The sequence below is a fragment of the Vitis riparia genome, chromosome 5, assembly GCF_004353265.1.
Source record: "Vitis riparia cultivar Riparia Gloire de Montpellier isolate 1030 chromosome 5, EGFV_Vit.rip_1.0, whole genome shotgun sequence".
Taxonomy (NCBI): domain Eukaryota; kingdom Viridiplantae; phylum Streptophyta; class Magnoliopsida; order Vitales; family Vitaceae; genus Vitis; species Vitis riparia.
In genome coordinates, this window is record NC_048435.1 from 3,854,785 (window position 1) to 3,869,694 (window position 14,910).

At 32.1% G+C, this 14,910-nt stretch overlaps 1 protein-coding gene across 1 annotated transcript; it reads left to right on the forward strand.

Annotated features, from left to right (window-relative positions):
- The first annotated feature begins 3,761 nt into the window (after positions 1 to 3,761).
- LOC117914590 (BTB/POZ and MATH domain-containing protein 1) lies at positions 3,762 to 14,651 on the forward strand. Its single transcript, XM_034829976.1, has 4 exons — positions 3,762 to 4,344; positions 7,260 to 7,608; positions 10,465 to 10,741; positions 14,166 to 14,651. Exons 1-4 carry the CDS (start codon positions 3,929 to 3,931, stop codon positions 14,348 to 14,350), a joined length of 1,227 nt encoding a protein of 408 aa, XP_034685867.1. The 5' UTR covers positions 3,762 to 3,928; the 3' UTR covers positions 14,351 to 14,651.
- Positions 14,652 to 14,910: the final 259 nt, after the last annotated feature.

A 14,910-nucleotide genomic window follows, 5' to 3' on the forward strand; every position in this document is an offset into this window, starting at 1 on the left:
TTGTTTGGATATGCAGATGCAGATTATCTTTCAGATCCATATAAAGGTATGTCACAAACATGGTATGTGTTTAATTACAATGGTATTACTATCTCATAGAGATCTATGAAACAAACAATGGTGGCCACATCATCAAATCATTCAGAAATTCTTGCAATTCATGAAACAGGTCGTGAATGTGTATGGCTAAGGTCAATGATCCAACATATACAAGAAACATGCGGACTACCTTCCATTAGAGGCAATGCAACCGTGTTACTGAAGATAATGATGCTTGTATTTCACAAATTAAAGGAGGATTCATAAAAGGTGACAAAATTAAGCATATCTCCCTAAATTCTTCTATACTCATAAGCTCCAAAATAAAGGTGAGATCGATGTTCAACAAATTCAATCATGCAATAATCTAGCAGATTTATTCACAAAGGTGTTACCTTCGACCACATTGAAAAAGTTAAGGTATGACTTTGGAATACGAAGATTGAGAGATCTACCATTTGAAATGTTGAATAAATCATAATCATGTTTACATGAGGGGGAGAACGATAATATGGATATACTGCACTCTTTTTTTCCTTTGTCCAGGTTTTGTCTCATTGGGTTTTACTGGCAAGGTTTTTAACGAGGCAGTTATAGTAATTTAAAATAATATTATACTCTTTTTTCTTCACTAGGGTTTTTTCCCATAGGGTTTTTCCTAGTAAGGTTTTAATAAAGTATATTCTTATGATCATCTAAAGGAGAGTGTTATAAAATATGAAAATTTATCGGATTATGAGAACTTGTGGATGATCATCCATATTGATGTATATCTCCTTGTGACTCCCTATAAAAGGGAGATACCTCTAATGAAAATTATATTCTCTTCCTACCTTCTAATTTCTCTTTCCTATTTTCTTCTCCTTTCACTTCATAATTTTACAACAAACAATAATTTTTAAAACCTATTTAAAAAAAATTAATACATCACCAAAAAAAAAAATTATTACTTCCGATTTTTAAATTTTTTTAAAAACATAAGAGAAATCCATGAATTCTTACATTTTATATAAATTTTACTAATTTTTTTGTTTTTAAAAATGAAAATAGAATAAAAATTATATTTTATAAAATAAATAAAATAGTTAATATTAGAACAAATATTTAAAAAAATTTGTTTCTCCTATTATTATTTTTTTCCAAATTATATTCTTATCTTAGCAAACAATAAATGGAGTTGTATTTTTAATTAGTTAAGAAAATAAAAAAGGTCGTTTTAAATGGTTCAAGTATAACAGTGCATACTTAGGTTATGTTTGTTTGATAGATTAGATATTACAAAGGATAACTTATCCTATATTTGATTGATGATATAATAATATAAGTTATCATGTTACTTATCTTATGATCAATCAAATATGAGATAAGATAAACGATTGAATATATAAATTAAATTTGTGGTTAAAAATAAAAATTAAAAAATAGTTATGAAATATATTATAAAATATATAAATTTCTTATAGTATTATTTAATATATAATTTTTTTATTTATTGAATAATATAATATAGAATTTTTTATTTATAATTTTAAATATTTTAATAATGGATATTATTAATAATTAATTCATTAATTAATTATTTACTAGATTTTAAATTATTTAATATTTCCAAAATATCACTAAAATGAAAGAGAAATTTCATATTTTTTAACATCAAATATTTGAATATAATATCATTTTTATTTTAAACAAATATCAAATAATTTGAAAAATAATATTTTATTTTTTATTCATTTTTAATATATATATATATATATATATATAAACATGACATAACATATCTTACTATTACCTTATAATATTATGTTTGTGAATGATATGAGATTAAAAAATATCATATTTTATTGAAAATAATATCATAAGATATGTATATTTTATTCAATTTAACCTTTTAATAATCATTTTAATTTTAATAATATATAACACATATTTAAATTTTTATTTTTTGAATAAATATAATAAAAATAGATTTATTTTTGCTATGATTTCATCTTAAAAAAGGTTATAATTCATACAAAAAAAAAAAAAATGAAATAATTTGATGAAAATTTCAAAGATGAAATGACTCAAGTAGTTGACGAATCCCATGATAATTACTTATTTCATGTGAATTACCTAATAATTAAATCATTAAATAGCTACATAAACTTATAGAAAAAAACAAAATAATTAAATATTCTTGTTTTATAAGAAAGGATAAAACAAAAGTTGGAGACAAAACATGAATGCCACGTGAAAAAATATTTGCTATATTGAAGCATGAGATTTCTTTTTAAAAAAAAAAAAATTATACACAAAAACAATGAGAACAATGCGATTTTTTTAGTTTTTTGAAAGTAATTTACTTTCAGATTTTAAGTTGTGTATTTTTTTTATGACTTATTAGAAAATTTTTATTGAATTAAAAAAACTAAAATATTTAACTTTCTATAAATTTAAAAAGTAACATATTTATTTTTTTATTAAATTTTAATGTTTAATATAAATAAAATATTACAAAAACAAACATCCTAATACTTAATACTATTAAATACTATTTAATTTTAAGTTCATAAAATAAAAAATCAAACATTATCTAAGTTTTAGATTAATTTGAATCAAATTTGATTTTTTTTCACACTTTTCATGTGAAATTGATTGAGTATTTTTTATTTTATTTATTGGAATCGAACATAATTATAGATCCTCCATTTTGTCATATAGGCTTATGACGTCCACGTCCACTCAAATTCATCCTGGTATGTGATGTTAGGGTTTCTTTAAACTATTTTTGAGTCCCCATTGATGGTACATTGTGACTCTTTCAATGCGGGTCCACATAGTATTATAATAAAGAAATCAGTAATATGCTATAAGGAATTGGTTCTAAAAGTGAGGCTTTTAGCTCGTAAAGTTACATTTAAATGGTTGGAGATAACTCAAGGGATAACATATCTTATCTTATATTTAATTAGTAATATAATAAATTAAATTATCTCATAATTTATTATATTATATATTCAATTGAATATGGGATAAGATAACAATGCAGTATGTTATTCATAATTTTTTTTATTTATATCCTATGTATAATAATTTATTTATTTTTTTATCAAAATTTAAAAAAGAAAAACTAAAAAAATATATATATAAAATGTATTGTAAAATAATGTTAATATATAAAAATTATTTTTATATGTTGAATAACATAATATGGATTTTTTTATTAGTTTAAATATTTTTTTACATTTCTTATTTTGCAAATAAAATTTTTGATTATCAAATTAATTTTGTGGTTAAAAAATAAAAACTAAAAGATATTTATAAAATATAGTATAAAATAATATTAATATATGTATCATTTAATATATAAAATTTAGTTTTATATATTGAATAACATATATAAAAAATTTTATTTATAAATTTCAAATATTTTAATCATAAATATTATTAAATATAAGATAAATTTCATATTTTTTAATAAAAAATGTTTAAATGCAATATAATTTTTATTTTGAATATTAAAAAATAATATATATTTTATTTTTTTTAATTTTATAAACTAAATATATGTATAATATAACATATATAATAATTGCAAAAAAAAAAAAAAAAAGTCCATGGTGAGCGGTGGTAGAAAATGATTTATTAGGGGCATTTATGGTATTTCAATCGTACTTGAAATTTTTTAATGCAAGTTTTCTTCCATGTCTCCGGTCCCAGGCCCATCTATTTATATACGATTCAAAAGCCTCAAATTTTCGAAACCCTAATTCAACAAATCAAAATCCGAAAAACCCTCGAATTTTAGAAACCCCAATTGAATTATATCAGCTCAATTTTGGAACCTTAATTCAACGTTTCAATTCAGTTATTTTTGTTGTTGATTTGAATTATCTCTATCTTGTTGATGGGCACGGTTAGGGCTTGCAGAGAGACCTCGAAACCCTCGACATCGTCACCGCCTCCGGTCACTACCACCTCCACCTCCCGATCGGAAACCGTTAATGGCTCGCACGAATTCAAAATCGATGGCTATTCGCTAGCGAAAGGGATGGGGATTGGGAGATACATCGCTTCCGACACGTTCATGGTGGGCGGATACGCCTGGGCTATTTATTTTTACCCGGACGGCAAGAGCGTGGAGGATAATGCGCAGTACGTGTCTCTGTTCATCGCGTTGGCCAGCGAGGGCACGGACGTAAGGGCGCTGTTTGAATTGTCGCTTTTGGATCAGAGCGGGAAGGATCGACATAAGGTGCATAGCCATTTTGGTCGCTTTCTTGAGAGTGGCCCGTACACCCTTAAATACCGAGGAAGTATGTGGTAAGTTTTGCCTTCTTAATTTGGTTTTTTCTTTTTCCGTTTTTTGCTAATCATTTTTTAAAACCAGTGATTGAGAATTTCTTTATTGAATTTCAATTTGGGGCGATTGGTGGATGAATTTTGAAACTATTATTCAATTTTTTTTGGTGTTGTATAACGATGAATTCCCAAATTTCTGTTAATACTATGAAGATGAAAACAATCATGCCTTAAAATCTTGATGGATGTTGCACAATTGTTGTCTAAGAAGTGAATATGAATTTTACATGCGTATGTAAAGGATTAGTTTAGATCTTCGTGAAAAACTCGTGTAGAAAAACATTATTTTAATTTTGAAAAACACGCCTTGAATTCTCTGTGATGCTTGGGATACTCATTTATAGACGGGGCAACTTCTGTGTTATGTACATGTAATGGAAAGTTGCTTATTGTCCAAGAAAGCAAGTTTTTGCATTTTGATGGCTAAAAGCGGATTTTTTTTTAGTGATATAGGAGATGTTCATGCTGTTGTATGCATACCTGCAAGTACATGTATGCATGTGATGAGATTGGACACGTAATTGAAAAGTTGCTTACTCTTCAAGGTTTATTTAGAATTTTGTTGTAATTGAGGAGTTGCTTACTGTTCAAGGTTTATTTAGAATTTTGTTAAGTACCATTTTGTAGTTTAAGGACAAGGATATTTGACACTTGAAATCAAAGATGAAAATGGTTGGATTCTGCTTGAACTGGAACCATCCAATTCAAATCTCCGATTATAACATGGTCTAAATCTTAAACTTGGAGACCATTTACAGATGTGTTTAAAACTAAAAGTACATGGACCTTGGCCTGTTTCACTTTTAATGAATTTACCTTGTAAAGACAGATAAGAAAAAGATTTAAACCAGTCACCCGTTATATTAAATGTGTTTTCAATTTGTTAACTTGATACCTGCTTGGTCCTTTTTATAAAATAACCATCTCTATAGTTGGTGGTATTAATCTCCTAATTGGCAATTTCTTATCTAAGCAATGGTCTGGCAATTTGAAATATTCCTAGTTTCCTATATTTCATTGTTCAAGTCCATCTCTCCTCCCTTGTTTTGAATTCTCTGTATTTCTAGTGAATGTAATGCATTCACTATTTTATCTCCATTGTAGTTCAGAGACTTATATACTGTCCCATCATCCGTACAGGATATACCTAGCAAGTGGGCCACTTCATTTGACATAAAACCTTTTACTTTCAGTCTCTTTCTCCACATTTTTTTCACTTGTTTTTCAAACATCGCATCTTCTTTACTCTGAAGCCAAAATTCCGTCATTTGCATTTCCCAACTCCTTTCCTCATCCTTGATTGATTTTGAGGCTTTGGCAGTGGTTTCATAGCTCAATTGGGATAGATCAATCTGCCAGTTAGATTAGGTACTGGTTTGGACTTTGAACTTAGAAGCTTACCTTTACATTGTTTTGTGCAGCTTTACTGTTCTTTCTGGAGATGTTACTTCACTTACTTGAAATATGAGTTGTTCAAGTCTTTGGTTCTCAAAATTTTGCAGTAATCAAAATATCTGATTTTTAAAATAATGGGTTTATGGTCTTTAAAATTCTATACTCAAAACATCTGGGGATTTGGAGGAATTGCAGCCCAATAATTTGAAACTTTTGCTGGAATTGGGGTCATGATTTGTTCTTATGGGATTTTAATTGTTCAGCAAAGGTGTTATAATTCATAGAAGTAGCTAATGGAACATGCCCTTTTCCTTGACCTATTTGGCCTTCCAGGACACAACACGCTCATTATACTCTTTATCTGAAAGTTGAGACTAGATGCTCTTTGCTTAAGGAATTTTCTTCAACCATTCTCAGGATACTTTGAATTGAAAACGCTATGCCCTTTATTGGCCTTCCAGTACACAACTATGCTCACTCTGTCCTTTTCTTTTTTCTTTTTTTGATCAGTAAATGGAAATAATATTGAAAAGCGCCAAAAAGGGGCGCATCAAAGTACACACAATGTATACAACGGCCACCAAAAAGTGCCAAAAAAAGGAAGAGAAACACAATGTTACATGATGTATACTATGCAATAAATTGGTGGACTTGACAAAGTACTTTTAACTAGAGTGAGTCTTCCTCTTTTAGAGGGAGAGTCTTTTCCACATCACAAGTCTTCTTTGAAACCTCTCTTTCACCTCATTTCACAATAACGTTAATTTAAAAAAGGCACCTAAAGGGAGTCTCAAATATGTGGTGGGAAGCATGGCCACCCCACACCCAACCCCGATACTAGCCCCACATTTGTTATCCCTCTACTTCGTTTGCTCTGCTCTTCTTCTTGGGATCTGCTTGCTTTTTCCTAAATTAATCTTTAGCCCAAATACTGTCTCGAACCGCATTACAATTCAACTTAGGTATGTCAGATCACAACAGAAAATAAGCTCCAAAAATCCAGCAGCTCCAACTTGCAAACATGAAATCTCCTCAGGAATCTTGGAATTAATGACCCCTGCAACCCACCTTTTTGCCAGAAACCAGACATCCAAGTGTTTTTGTTTGCTGCAATACTGAACTAGTCTAGAGATCAGTCTTCCAGAACAGACCCCTCAAACTTCATATCATAGCTAAAAATTGGTTCTAGAATCATTGCTCACTTAAAAGCAGGTTTGGGATTGAAATCCCAATGTATCAAAAGTAAATGGAATTGAACACAGGTTATTCAGTAAGTCCAATGCATACTTTGCAGACCCATTATCTTTTTCATAGGAAATTATTCTCTCTCCCCCCACAACACCCCCCACCCCCCCTCCCTCTTGGTCTCTCCTCCATGATTAATCTCATTGTTTGGTTAGGTTTCCAGTAATTTCTCCATGTTGGCCTGATTTATTGTGGATGTTGAATTTTACATTATGGCTAACTGTTGAAATTTGCAGGGGTTATAAGCGCTTTTTTAAAAGAACTGCTCTGGAGACATCAGACTACCTCAAAAATGATTGCCTTTTGATTCGATGTAGTGTTGGTGTCGTTAAGTCATATACAGAGGGACCAAAGATTTACACAATTGCAGTAATGCCTTCTAACATTGGTCAGCATTTTGGCCAACTCTTAGAAAGTGGAAAGGGAACTGATGTAAATTTTGAAGTTGATGGAGAAATTTTTTCTGCCCATAAGTTGGTTCTTGCAGCACGTTCACCTGTCTTTAGGGCACAACTTTTTGGTCCAATGAAGGATTGCAACACTCAGCTTATCAAAATTGAAGATATGGAGGCCCCTGTTTTTAAGGTTTCACTCTCTCTATCTCTCTCACTCACTTGCTCTCTCTCACACACACCCACACACATACCAGCTGCCAAAACATGTGTCATGCATGATATCTTTGTTACTATGCCAAATTCAATATTCCTACTTATGAAACGATAGACAAAGATTAGTTTATTATATATATATAAGTCATTTATAACCATGGAGTTCCTATCAAAAAATTTATAACCATGGAGTTAGCTCAAGAAAACAAGTTTTTAGGTTTTATTTGGAGCAGAGATAATAATGAGAGAAAGGAAAAAAGGTATGAAGGAATTTAAAATCTCTTATGTTCTCATATGAAAAACTAATATCTCTTATTTGGTTTACTATGGGAAATATGAAGGAAAATTAAATATAATGAAAATTCTTTATAAAGTTCTGAATTTTCAAATTCTTTATTTTTTATATAAGAGAGAAAAGAAAAGAAATAAACTTGGGGGAGATTGTGAGAAATTTTTTTAAGTTTAAACCTTTTTTTTTAATTGCCTTTCATTTTTTCTTTTCTTTTATTTTTTTCCCACTATTGTTAGGCATCAAAGAAATAAAAGAATCAACGCTTATCATGCACATTATGCTCTTGTTATTTATGGTGTACATACTCTCTCTCTCTCATACACACACTCACACACACATATATATGTTTATATACATAATACTCGCAATTACATCAGTATGTAGGAATTGTATCATATTTGCTCTGCAAATAGGATTATCTTTAATCATGATCCCATTTTTTTTTTGTTTTTGATAATCATGAACCAATTTTGGAAGGACAATAATATAATTGATTAGTATTAGTTTCCCTTCAGGCCTGATTCAAGTGGTATTACTGGTTCGAGTCCTTTTGTGATCTGTTTTGGTATGTTCAGAAGAAACAATAGGAGTATCTCCCAATACACTTGAATTTTTGGTGGTTAGGCTTAAAGATCTGTGCCTAAGGTTTTTATTTATGTGGTTTAGGGTTTGTCTAGGGAGGGGAATTAGTCCTTTTTGTTTTTAATTCATTAAGAGTTTAGTGATGTCCTAACCTTGTTTTCCGCTGTCCCTTTCTTTTGGGTGATGCCTTCTATTATCCTGTGTACAAGAGTTTGCCCCCTTCATTCTGTTTTAGTTTTAACCAGAGCTTGGTTCCTTCAAAATTTCTTCTATTCTGTTCTCTTCATATGCTCAATGCCACACAAATGGGGGCTGCCTCCTATATCTATTTCCTACATAAACTCAAAGCCCTAGAAATATTTTAATGGGCTTTTCTGTAAATTCCCTTCTATCTACCTAAAGGGGAAAAAAAGGCCTCTCTTTTTATGAATTTGATAATATATTTGCAGCATCTTATTGCAAACTTGGATGGTTACAGAAAATTTCAATTTTAGGCTTAACAACATTATGACATCATCCCAATGGATTCTCATCGTAAATTGGTTCTTATCCCCTTGCAACTTATCTATGGAGCTGCTTGTGCTTGTTCATTTGCATTTGCTTTGTCAAATTAATTATATGTTGGTTAGCAGGCTTTAGATTGCTATTCAAGCAAGTTTTTGGCTTGTTTAGTTTGCCCTTCCTTCAAAAGGTAAATGAATAAAACAAACTGAAAACAGAAAACTTAGGTGTCATCCCAAGTGTTACAATTCGAAGTACTAACTTTTTCTGTCAGTTCTTACAGGAATATTAGTTTCACCCACTATTTTGCCATGTGGTTATTTTGTTTCATGGCTTTAGATTTGGTACCATGAGATTGACATCTTTTCTAGCTCCTGGAAATTGAAACCTCATAAATTAATATTTTCAGCTCTTTTGTAATGTGATTGTGATTATTGCCAGTTTCCTTTTCCCAGTTCACTCTTTAACATGAAAGTTGGATAATTAGGAAGTGAATGTTTATTTTTCTTATTTGGAAGAGAAAAAGAAGGTGCTGAGTTCTATTGTTCAATATCCTCTGCTTTCAGCTTAAAGCAAAGAACTATGTATATTAGTTATCAGGTTGTTGTTCATCATGTTATATAGGTTTGTAGGAAGAGATAGCTTTGTTGTTTGGTTACCTTTGTTGGGTGAGTAATTATGGTGCCATACAGGATTACTCTTCTCCTAAGGTGCTGTTCTTGAATACAAATCTTACTCCAGCTGAGGTTTCCTATCCCCTTCCTCACTGCAGCTACTGTAAATGCATCTAACTCCCTTAACTTGATGAAGTTAGTGGTAATTATTATCATTTTGTTATTTATTATTATTATTATAAAAATAGTTTTGACTTACATACTGCCTGCAACTGAATTTCATGGTCCATTCAGTAATTACTTTGGAGATATTTTTTTAAGTGTTCTTGTAGCATGGCTTAACCTAACTGTTTTTTATTTCCTGTGATGAAAAATTTGACTATTCTAAACAAATGTTTTTACTCATTCTAGATCTTGTTGGATGAATTAATATTTATTTCCATTTTATGTATTCTTCTAAGTGCTCATGGTTGGGGATTTAATGGATCCAAACAACTTGTTTGTGAAACTTCATTGATCTTGAGGTTCCTAGTTTCCATTTTCCAGTGAAAATGGAAAGTTGGAATGAAGGGAAAACTGATTTTATCAGCAGGCCAAAGTGAAGGCATGCTGACTCTGCTTCAATTTGGCTCTGTCATCTTCTTGTGTTCCACTGTTTATTTGCACAAGCATATCTCCTTCTAAAGATAGCATTAATAATGCTATCTCCATTGATTTGAATCTATTAGGCTTAAAATCTGCTGGGTTTGAAGGACCTGTCAATTCTTTGTTCATTGCAAAACAATTAGGTATGTGCACATGATTTGTTAACTCGTTCTCTCTTCTCTTTGGTTGGTACTTGCAGGCATTGCTTCATTTCACATACTGGGATGCATTGCCAGACATGCAAGAGCTTGTTGGTATGAACTCAAAGTGGGCATCTACAATGATGGCTCAACATCTTCTTGCAGCTGCAGATCGATATGGACTTGATAGGCTTAGATTGCTCTGCGAGGATAAACTCTGTGAGGATGTTGCGATAAATACTGTGGCAACAACTTTAGCCTTGGCTGAGCAACACCACTGTTTCCAACTGAAAGCTGTTTGTCTTAAATTTGTTGCATTGCCTGAGAATCTGAAAGGTAAGAGTTCTTCAGCCCCACAGTTCCCACCTCTTTTTGGACTTATTAATTTTTCCAAAATACTTATGATTTCTATAATGGGTCAGAGTTGTATCACAACAATAACTAGTTTGATCTTTATATATTTAATTTTTTATCTATCAAAAAAAAAATAAAAAATAACTAGTTTGATCCTTTAGGAAACTAACATGGATGGGTGTTGGTGTGAGCAAAGGACATTAAAACCACCAGACAAAGTGTGGAGGAAAAAAACAAATCAAACAAAAAGGAAGCCTAATCTTCAGCAGCCAACTGTATCGCTGAGAACAATGGTACAATCTTAAAACTCCAAAAGAAGAACTGGCGATTCTGTTTTTCCTTGTAGATCAAGACCTCTTCATTGAGCAAAGGGAAAACCAACAAACTCCAAATATCAGGGTCCAAAGTTATCAGGCCACTTGGGCATTGTGGTAGAAGAAGTTAGGCAGATTCCTCATATCCCTAGTCTGCCATCTCCCTCTCATTATAACCACCATCCACCGGAAACCATCCCCTTCCATCATTGACCCCTACATTTTGGAGAACATCTCCCTCTCATTATAACCACCATCCTCCAGAAACTATCCCCTTCCATCATTGACCACTACAACCATATTCTTAACAGCCCTTTTATTGTGTGTTTCCAGTTGGCTGATCCACCGTTGGCTGCTACATTTTGGAGAACATAGTATCCCAGCTCACCAACTGTATCCTGTGATATTTGTTTAATCAATCCCACAAAAAATCTCCTTGGATGTTTAATTGTTTCCTAATAGAGATTCAAATACACATGGGCAAGCTTAACAATGCACTTTTGATGTGGTTCACTTCCTCTCCTACAGATTTTTTTCTTCCACCCCACCAATCTTCTCTCAGTTTTTTTTGCTCATATACTGCCAAATATATATCCTTTTTTTTTTCAACAAGGCCTGCTTCTCAATCCAAGATAAGTTAAGGTGATGCTTTACCCTTGAAAATATTACTGAGTGGTAGATCTTATCATCCTAGGTTGATAAATCTTATCACTAGGCACAATAAATAATTACTCTTCAATTATTTGAAGAAAAAATATTTTTATCGTCAATTGTCTGGGAAAAAAATCTTTTAAACAAGACCCTTCTGGTCCTACTACACTGTTGATAACTCTGAAAAGAATCATTATCCTAATCTGCTTTTTAAGGATTCCAAAAATATGTGAATGTTCTTTGACATTCTATTTACAATTTTTTTTTTTTTTTTTGTCTGTATTGTAAAAAAAATTTTATAAAAGTTTTCTAGTGGAATTACTAATTTAAAAAAAAAAATTATTGGAGCTTTTGAAGAAAAGTTTATTGGAGTAGTTTTTTGGTGTCCTCTCTCTCCAGGGTTGTGCTTTTGGGTACCATCTGTATATGTCCTATATACCTTGATGTAAAGCATCCTTTTCGTTTATAATATTTACCCTTTGACTTGTTAAAAAAAAAAAAACTATTGGAATTACTGGAGGAATTTCTTACCACATTTATTTATTTGTTTGTAATTTTTCTAATCGAATAGTTTTTCCTCACAGAAATTTTTGTCTTTTAAATTTTTTAAACAAGTGTTTTTTCATAAAAGTAAAAACTTTGAGTTGGTATTTTGACTATTATATGTGATAATATTTGCAAATTGCAAATGTTTACTTCTTTTACTTTATACATTTCATTGTTATGTCTAGACAGTGCTTGTTTGTTGATTGATAATCATCAAAATATGAAAATTCATTGAGGAGATTGCAAATCTATAGAATAGAATTATTCTTAGTCTTCTCTTGAAGGTTGCACCTCCAATAGAATTTTCTGGCTCAGCCATTGGCGGCAGCTGGGGATTCCCTATGTCGTGAGCTTAGGTGCCTCTTTAATAAGCTATGGCACAAGCACAGTAAAAATTGGCATCTAGGGTCATGAAAAGCAAGAAACAATTTCTTCAGCATGATTTTATCCCTATTTTGTTGCTAAGATGACATGGCAAATCCATCTTTGACCCAATGCCTTCTTAGCTTTCTCAAATTTGTTTTCTTATCATTTACCATCGTTAAACAAGACTGAGTCATAAACCAACCCATCCAATCATGGCCTCCCCCCCGGATCAAAGTAATGTCCCTGAAAATACTGACTAATCTTGTTGTTGACCTCATCATCTGAAGTTAGCCACTTTTTTTGTACCTTCAACTTACCAAAATAATCCTCTCCTATAAGCAATTCCCACTCAATGAAAATTTGTGTTTCTATTGCCTCTTTTACCTCCAATTGATTTGCTTCAATCCTGCCAACCCACATTATTCCACTCTCTCCAAGTTCCTGAGGGGAGCCAAACCGTGTCAGCAGACCTTGAAAAATTAAACTACTTCTTCAAATTCTCACTAGGTTTCCATTGTCTAATAGAATAGGGGAGTGATATGAACCTGGTTTTAGCAAGACTCTTTGTACTTAATTCATTCTCTTCCCAATCAACTGAAAGTGATCAATCATTGACATGGCCTCCTGATTGGTTAGACCAGGTATAGCCTCCCTACTCAAGTGATCTGCTCAAACTTATTAATGAACTCTGAGAACCTTCTCCTTAGAAAAGAGACACCAGAGCAAGATAAACTCTCATGAGGGACATGGAACTAAAAGTCTCCTTCTAAGCACCGTGGATCACTCCATAAGTCCCTAATAGCTTCCCATAGAAAATATTGCCTCACCTCCTAGAACAGGACACCTCATGAATACTTAAAGAAAACCATCTTTCAGAGTTCTAATCAGACTAGGATGGAGAAAGCTCCCATCTATCCTCTAGCTGTATCCAACTACCTCTCGTCTAAAAAGGTAAGCCCCATGCTGAAATATTTGCCAATAAACTGACCCAATCCATAAATTTTCCCAGCCTTAAACTTCTCAGTTCTTGCTACAAGGAATCCTTTACAGTCTAGTTTCTTAGAGGCAAACCCTTTGTAAGACTCACTTGAGAATTTTCTGAACCCTTCTGAGCACCCAGTCCTAGGATGTATCACCAGTTAGACTAATCAGTAGAGAGGATGATATCCAGATTCCTGCCTTCTGAACTACAGCATACTTGGGGCATGGAGGGTCAGAAAAATGGTCATTACAATCTGCTCTCATGTTGTTCATCTGATATCAACATGAGTGAAACATTGTCAATTTCATTTGAATTAGCATTAGAGCTAGCTGTGGGTCAAGATTAGATTGGGTTGGTCAAGCGAGAACAATTTTAAATTGTATTTAAGAATTTTAAATAAAACTGTTTCTAATGCTAAATTTAATAATTCAAAATACCAAGCGATGTTGAAGTTGATCTACATTTTGTTGGTGATTAATCATCTAATTGACTAACCCTTTTTCCATGAATAAGCGAATGACTAAAGGTTGTGAATTATTATTTTCAGCCGTGATGCAAACAGATGGGTTTGACTACTTGAAGCAAAGCTGCCCTTCTGTTCTCACTGAACTACTTGAATATGTGGCTAGAATCGGGGAGCATTCTGTGATTGTTTGTGGACATGGAAATGAGAACATCTTATTAGATGGCAGTGATGTGAATGGAAGGCGAGTGAAGCAAAGAATATTTTGAGTTCTCATGTCAAAAGAATAAAAAGAAAGGATCTTGTTAGAATTTATACACCCTTTTTTTGGATTGTACTAACAATTTATGTAAGAAATTGAGGGTTAGTGTATGCATGTTGAGTAGGTTGATCCAACTTTTTGAACACTTGGGTGTCATATTTATGTTCTCTCTTCTGAGTTTCCTGTACAATCAAATACTCGTGGCTAGTGGGACAAAAATGGATGTATACTGATCAGGCAGGCATTCTTCTGTTTCCAACGGTTTCGTTGGCGTTTATTGAAAATCTCTATTATGCTCTTGTTTCTAAGTTTTTCTAAAAACCTTGTTAATATTTCACTACTTGGGACAGCAGGAAGTCTTTGTTTCTAAATTTTTCAAAAAAATATTGGCCAATACATCACTTAGCACATCAGGAAGTTTTTGCTGGTGAGACTAGTGATATGGCAAAACACTGCTTTGCAACTCCTCTTGAGAGGAAAACTTTATTGCTTTGGCTGCATGGTAAACCGATAACTCCATCAATTTGGGGTCTTTACTTTGAAACTGTAGGTGCCTCAAGCGAGGAA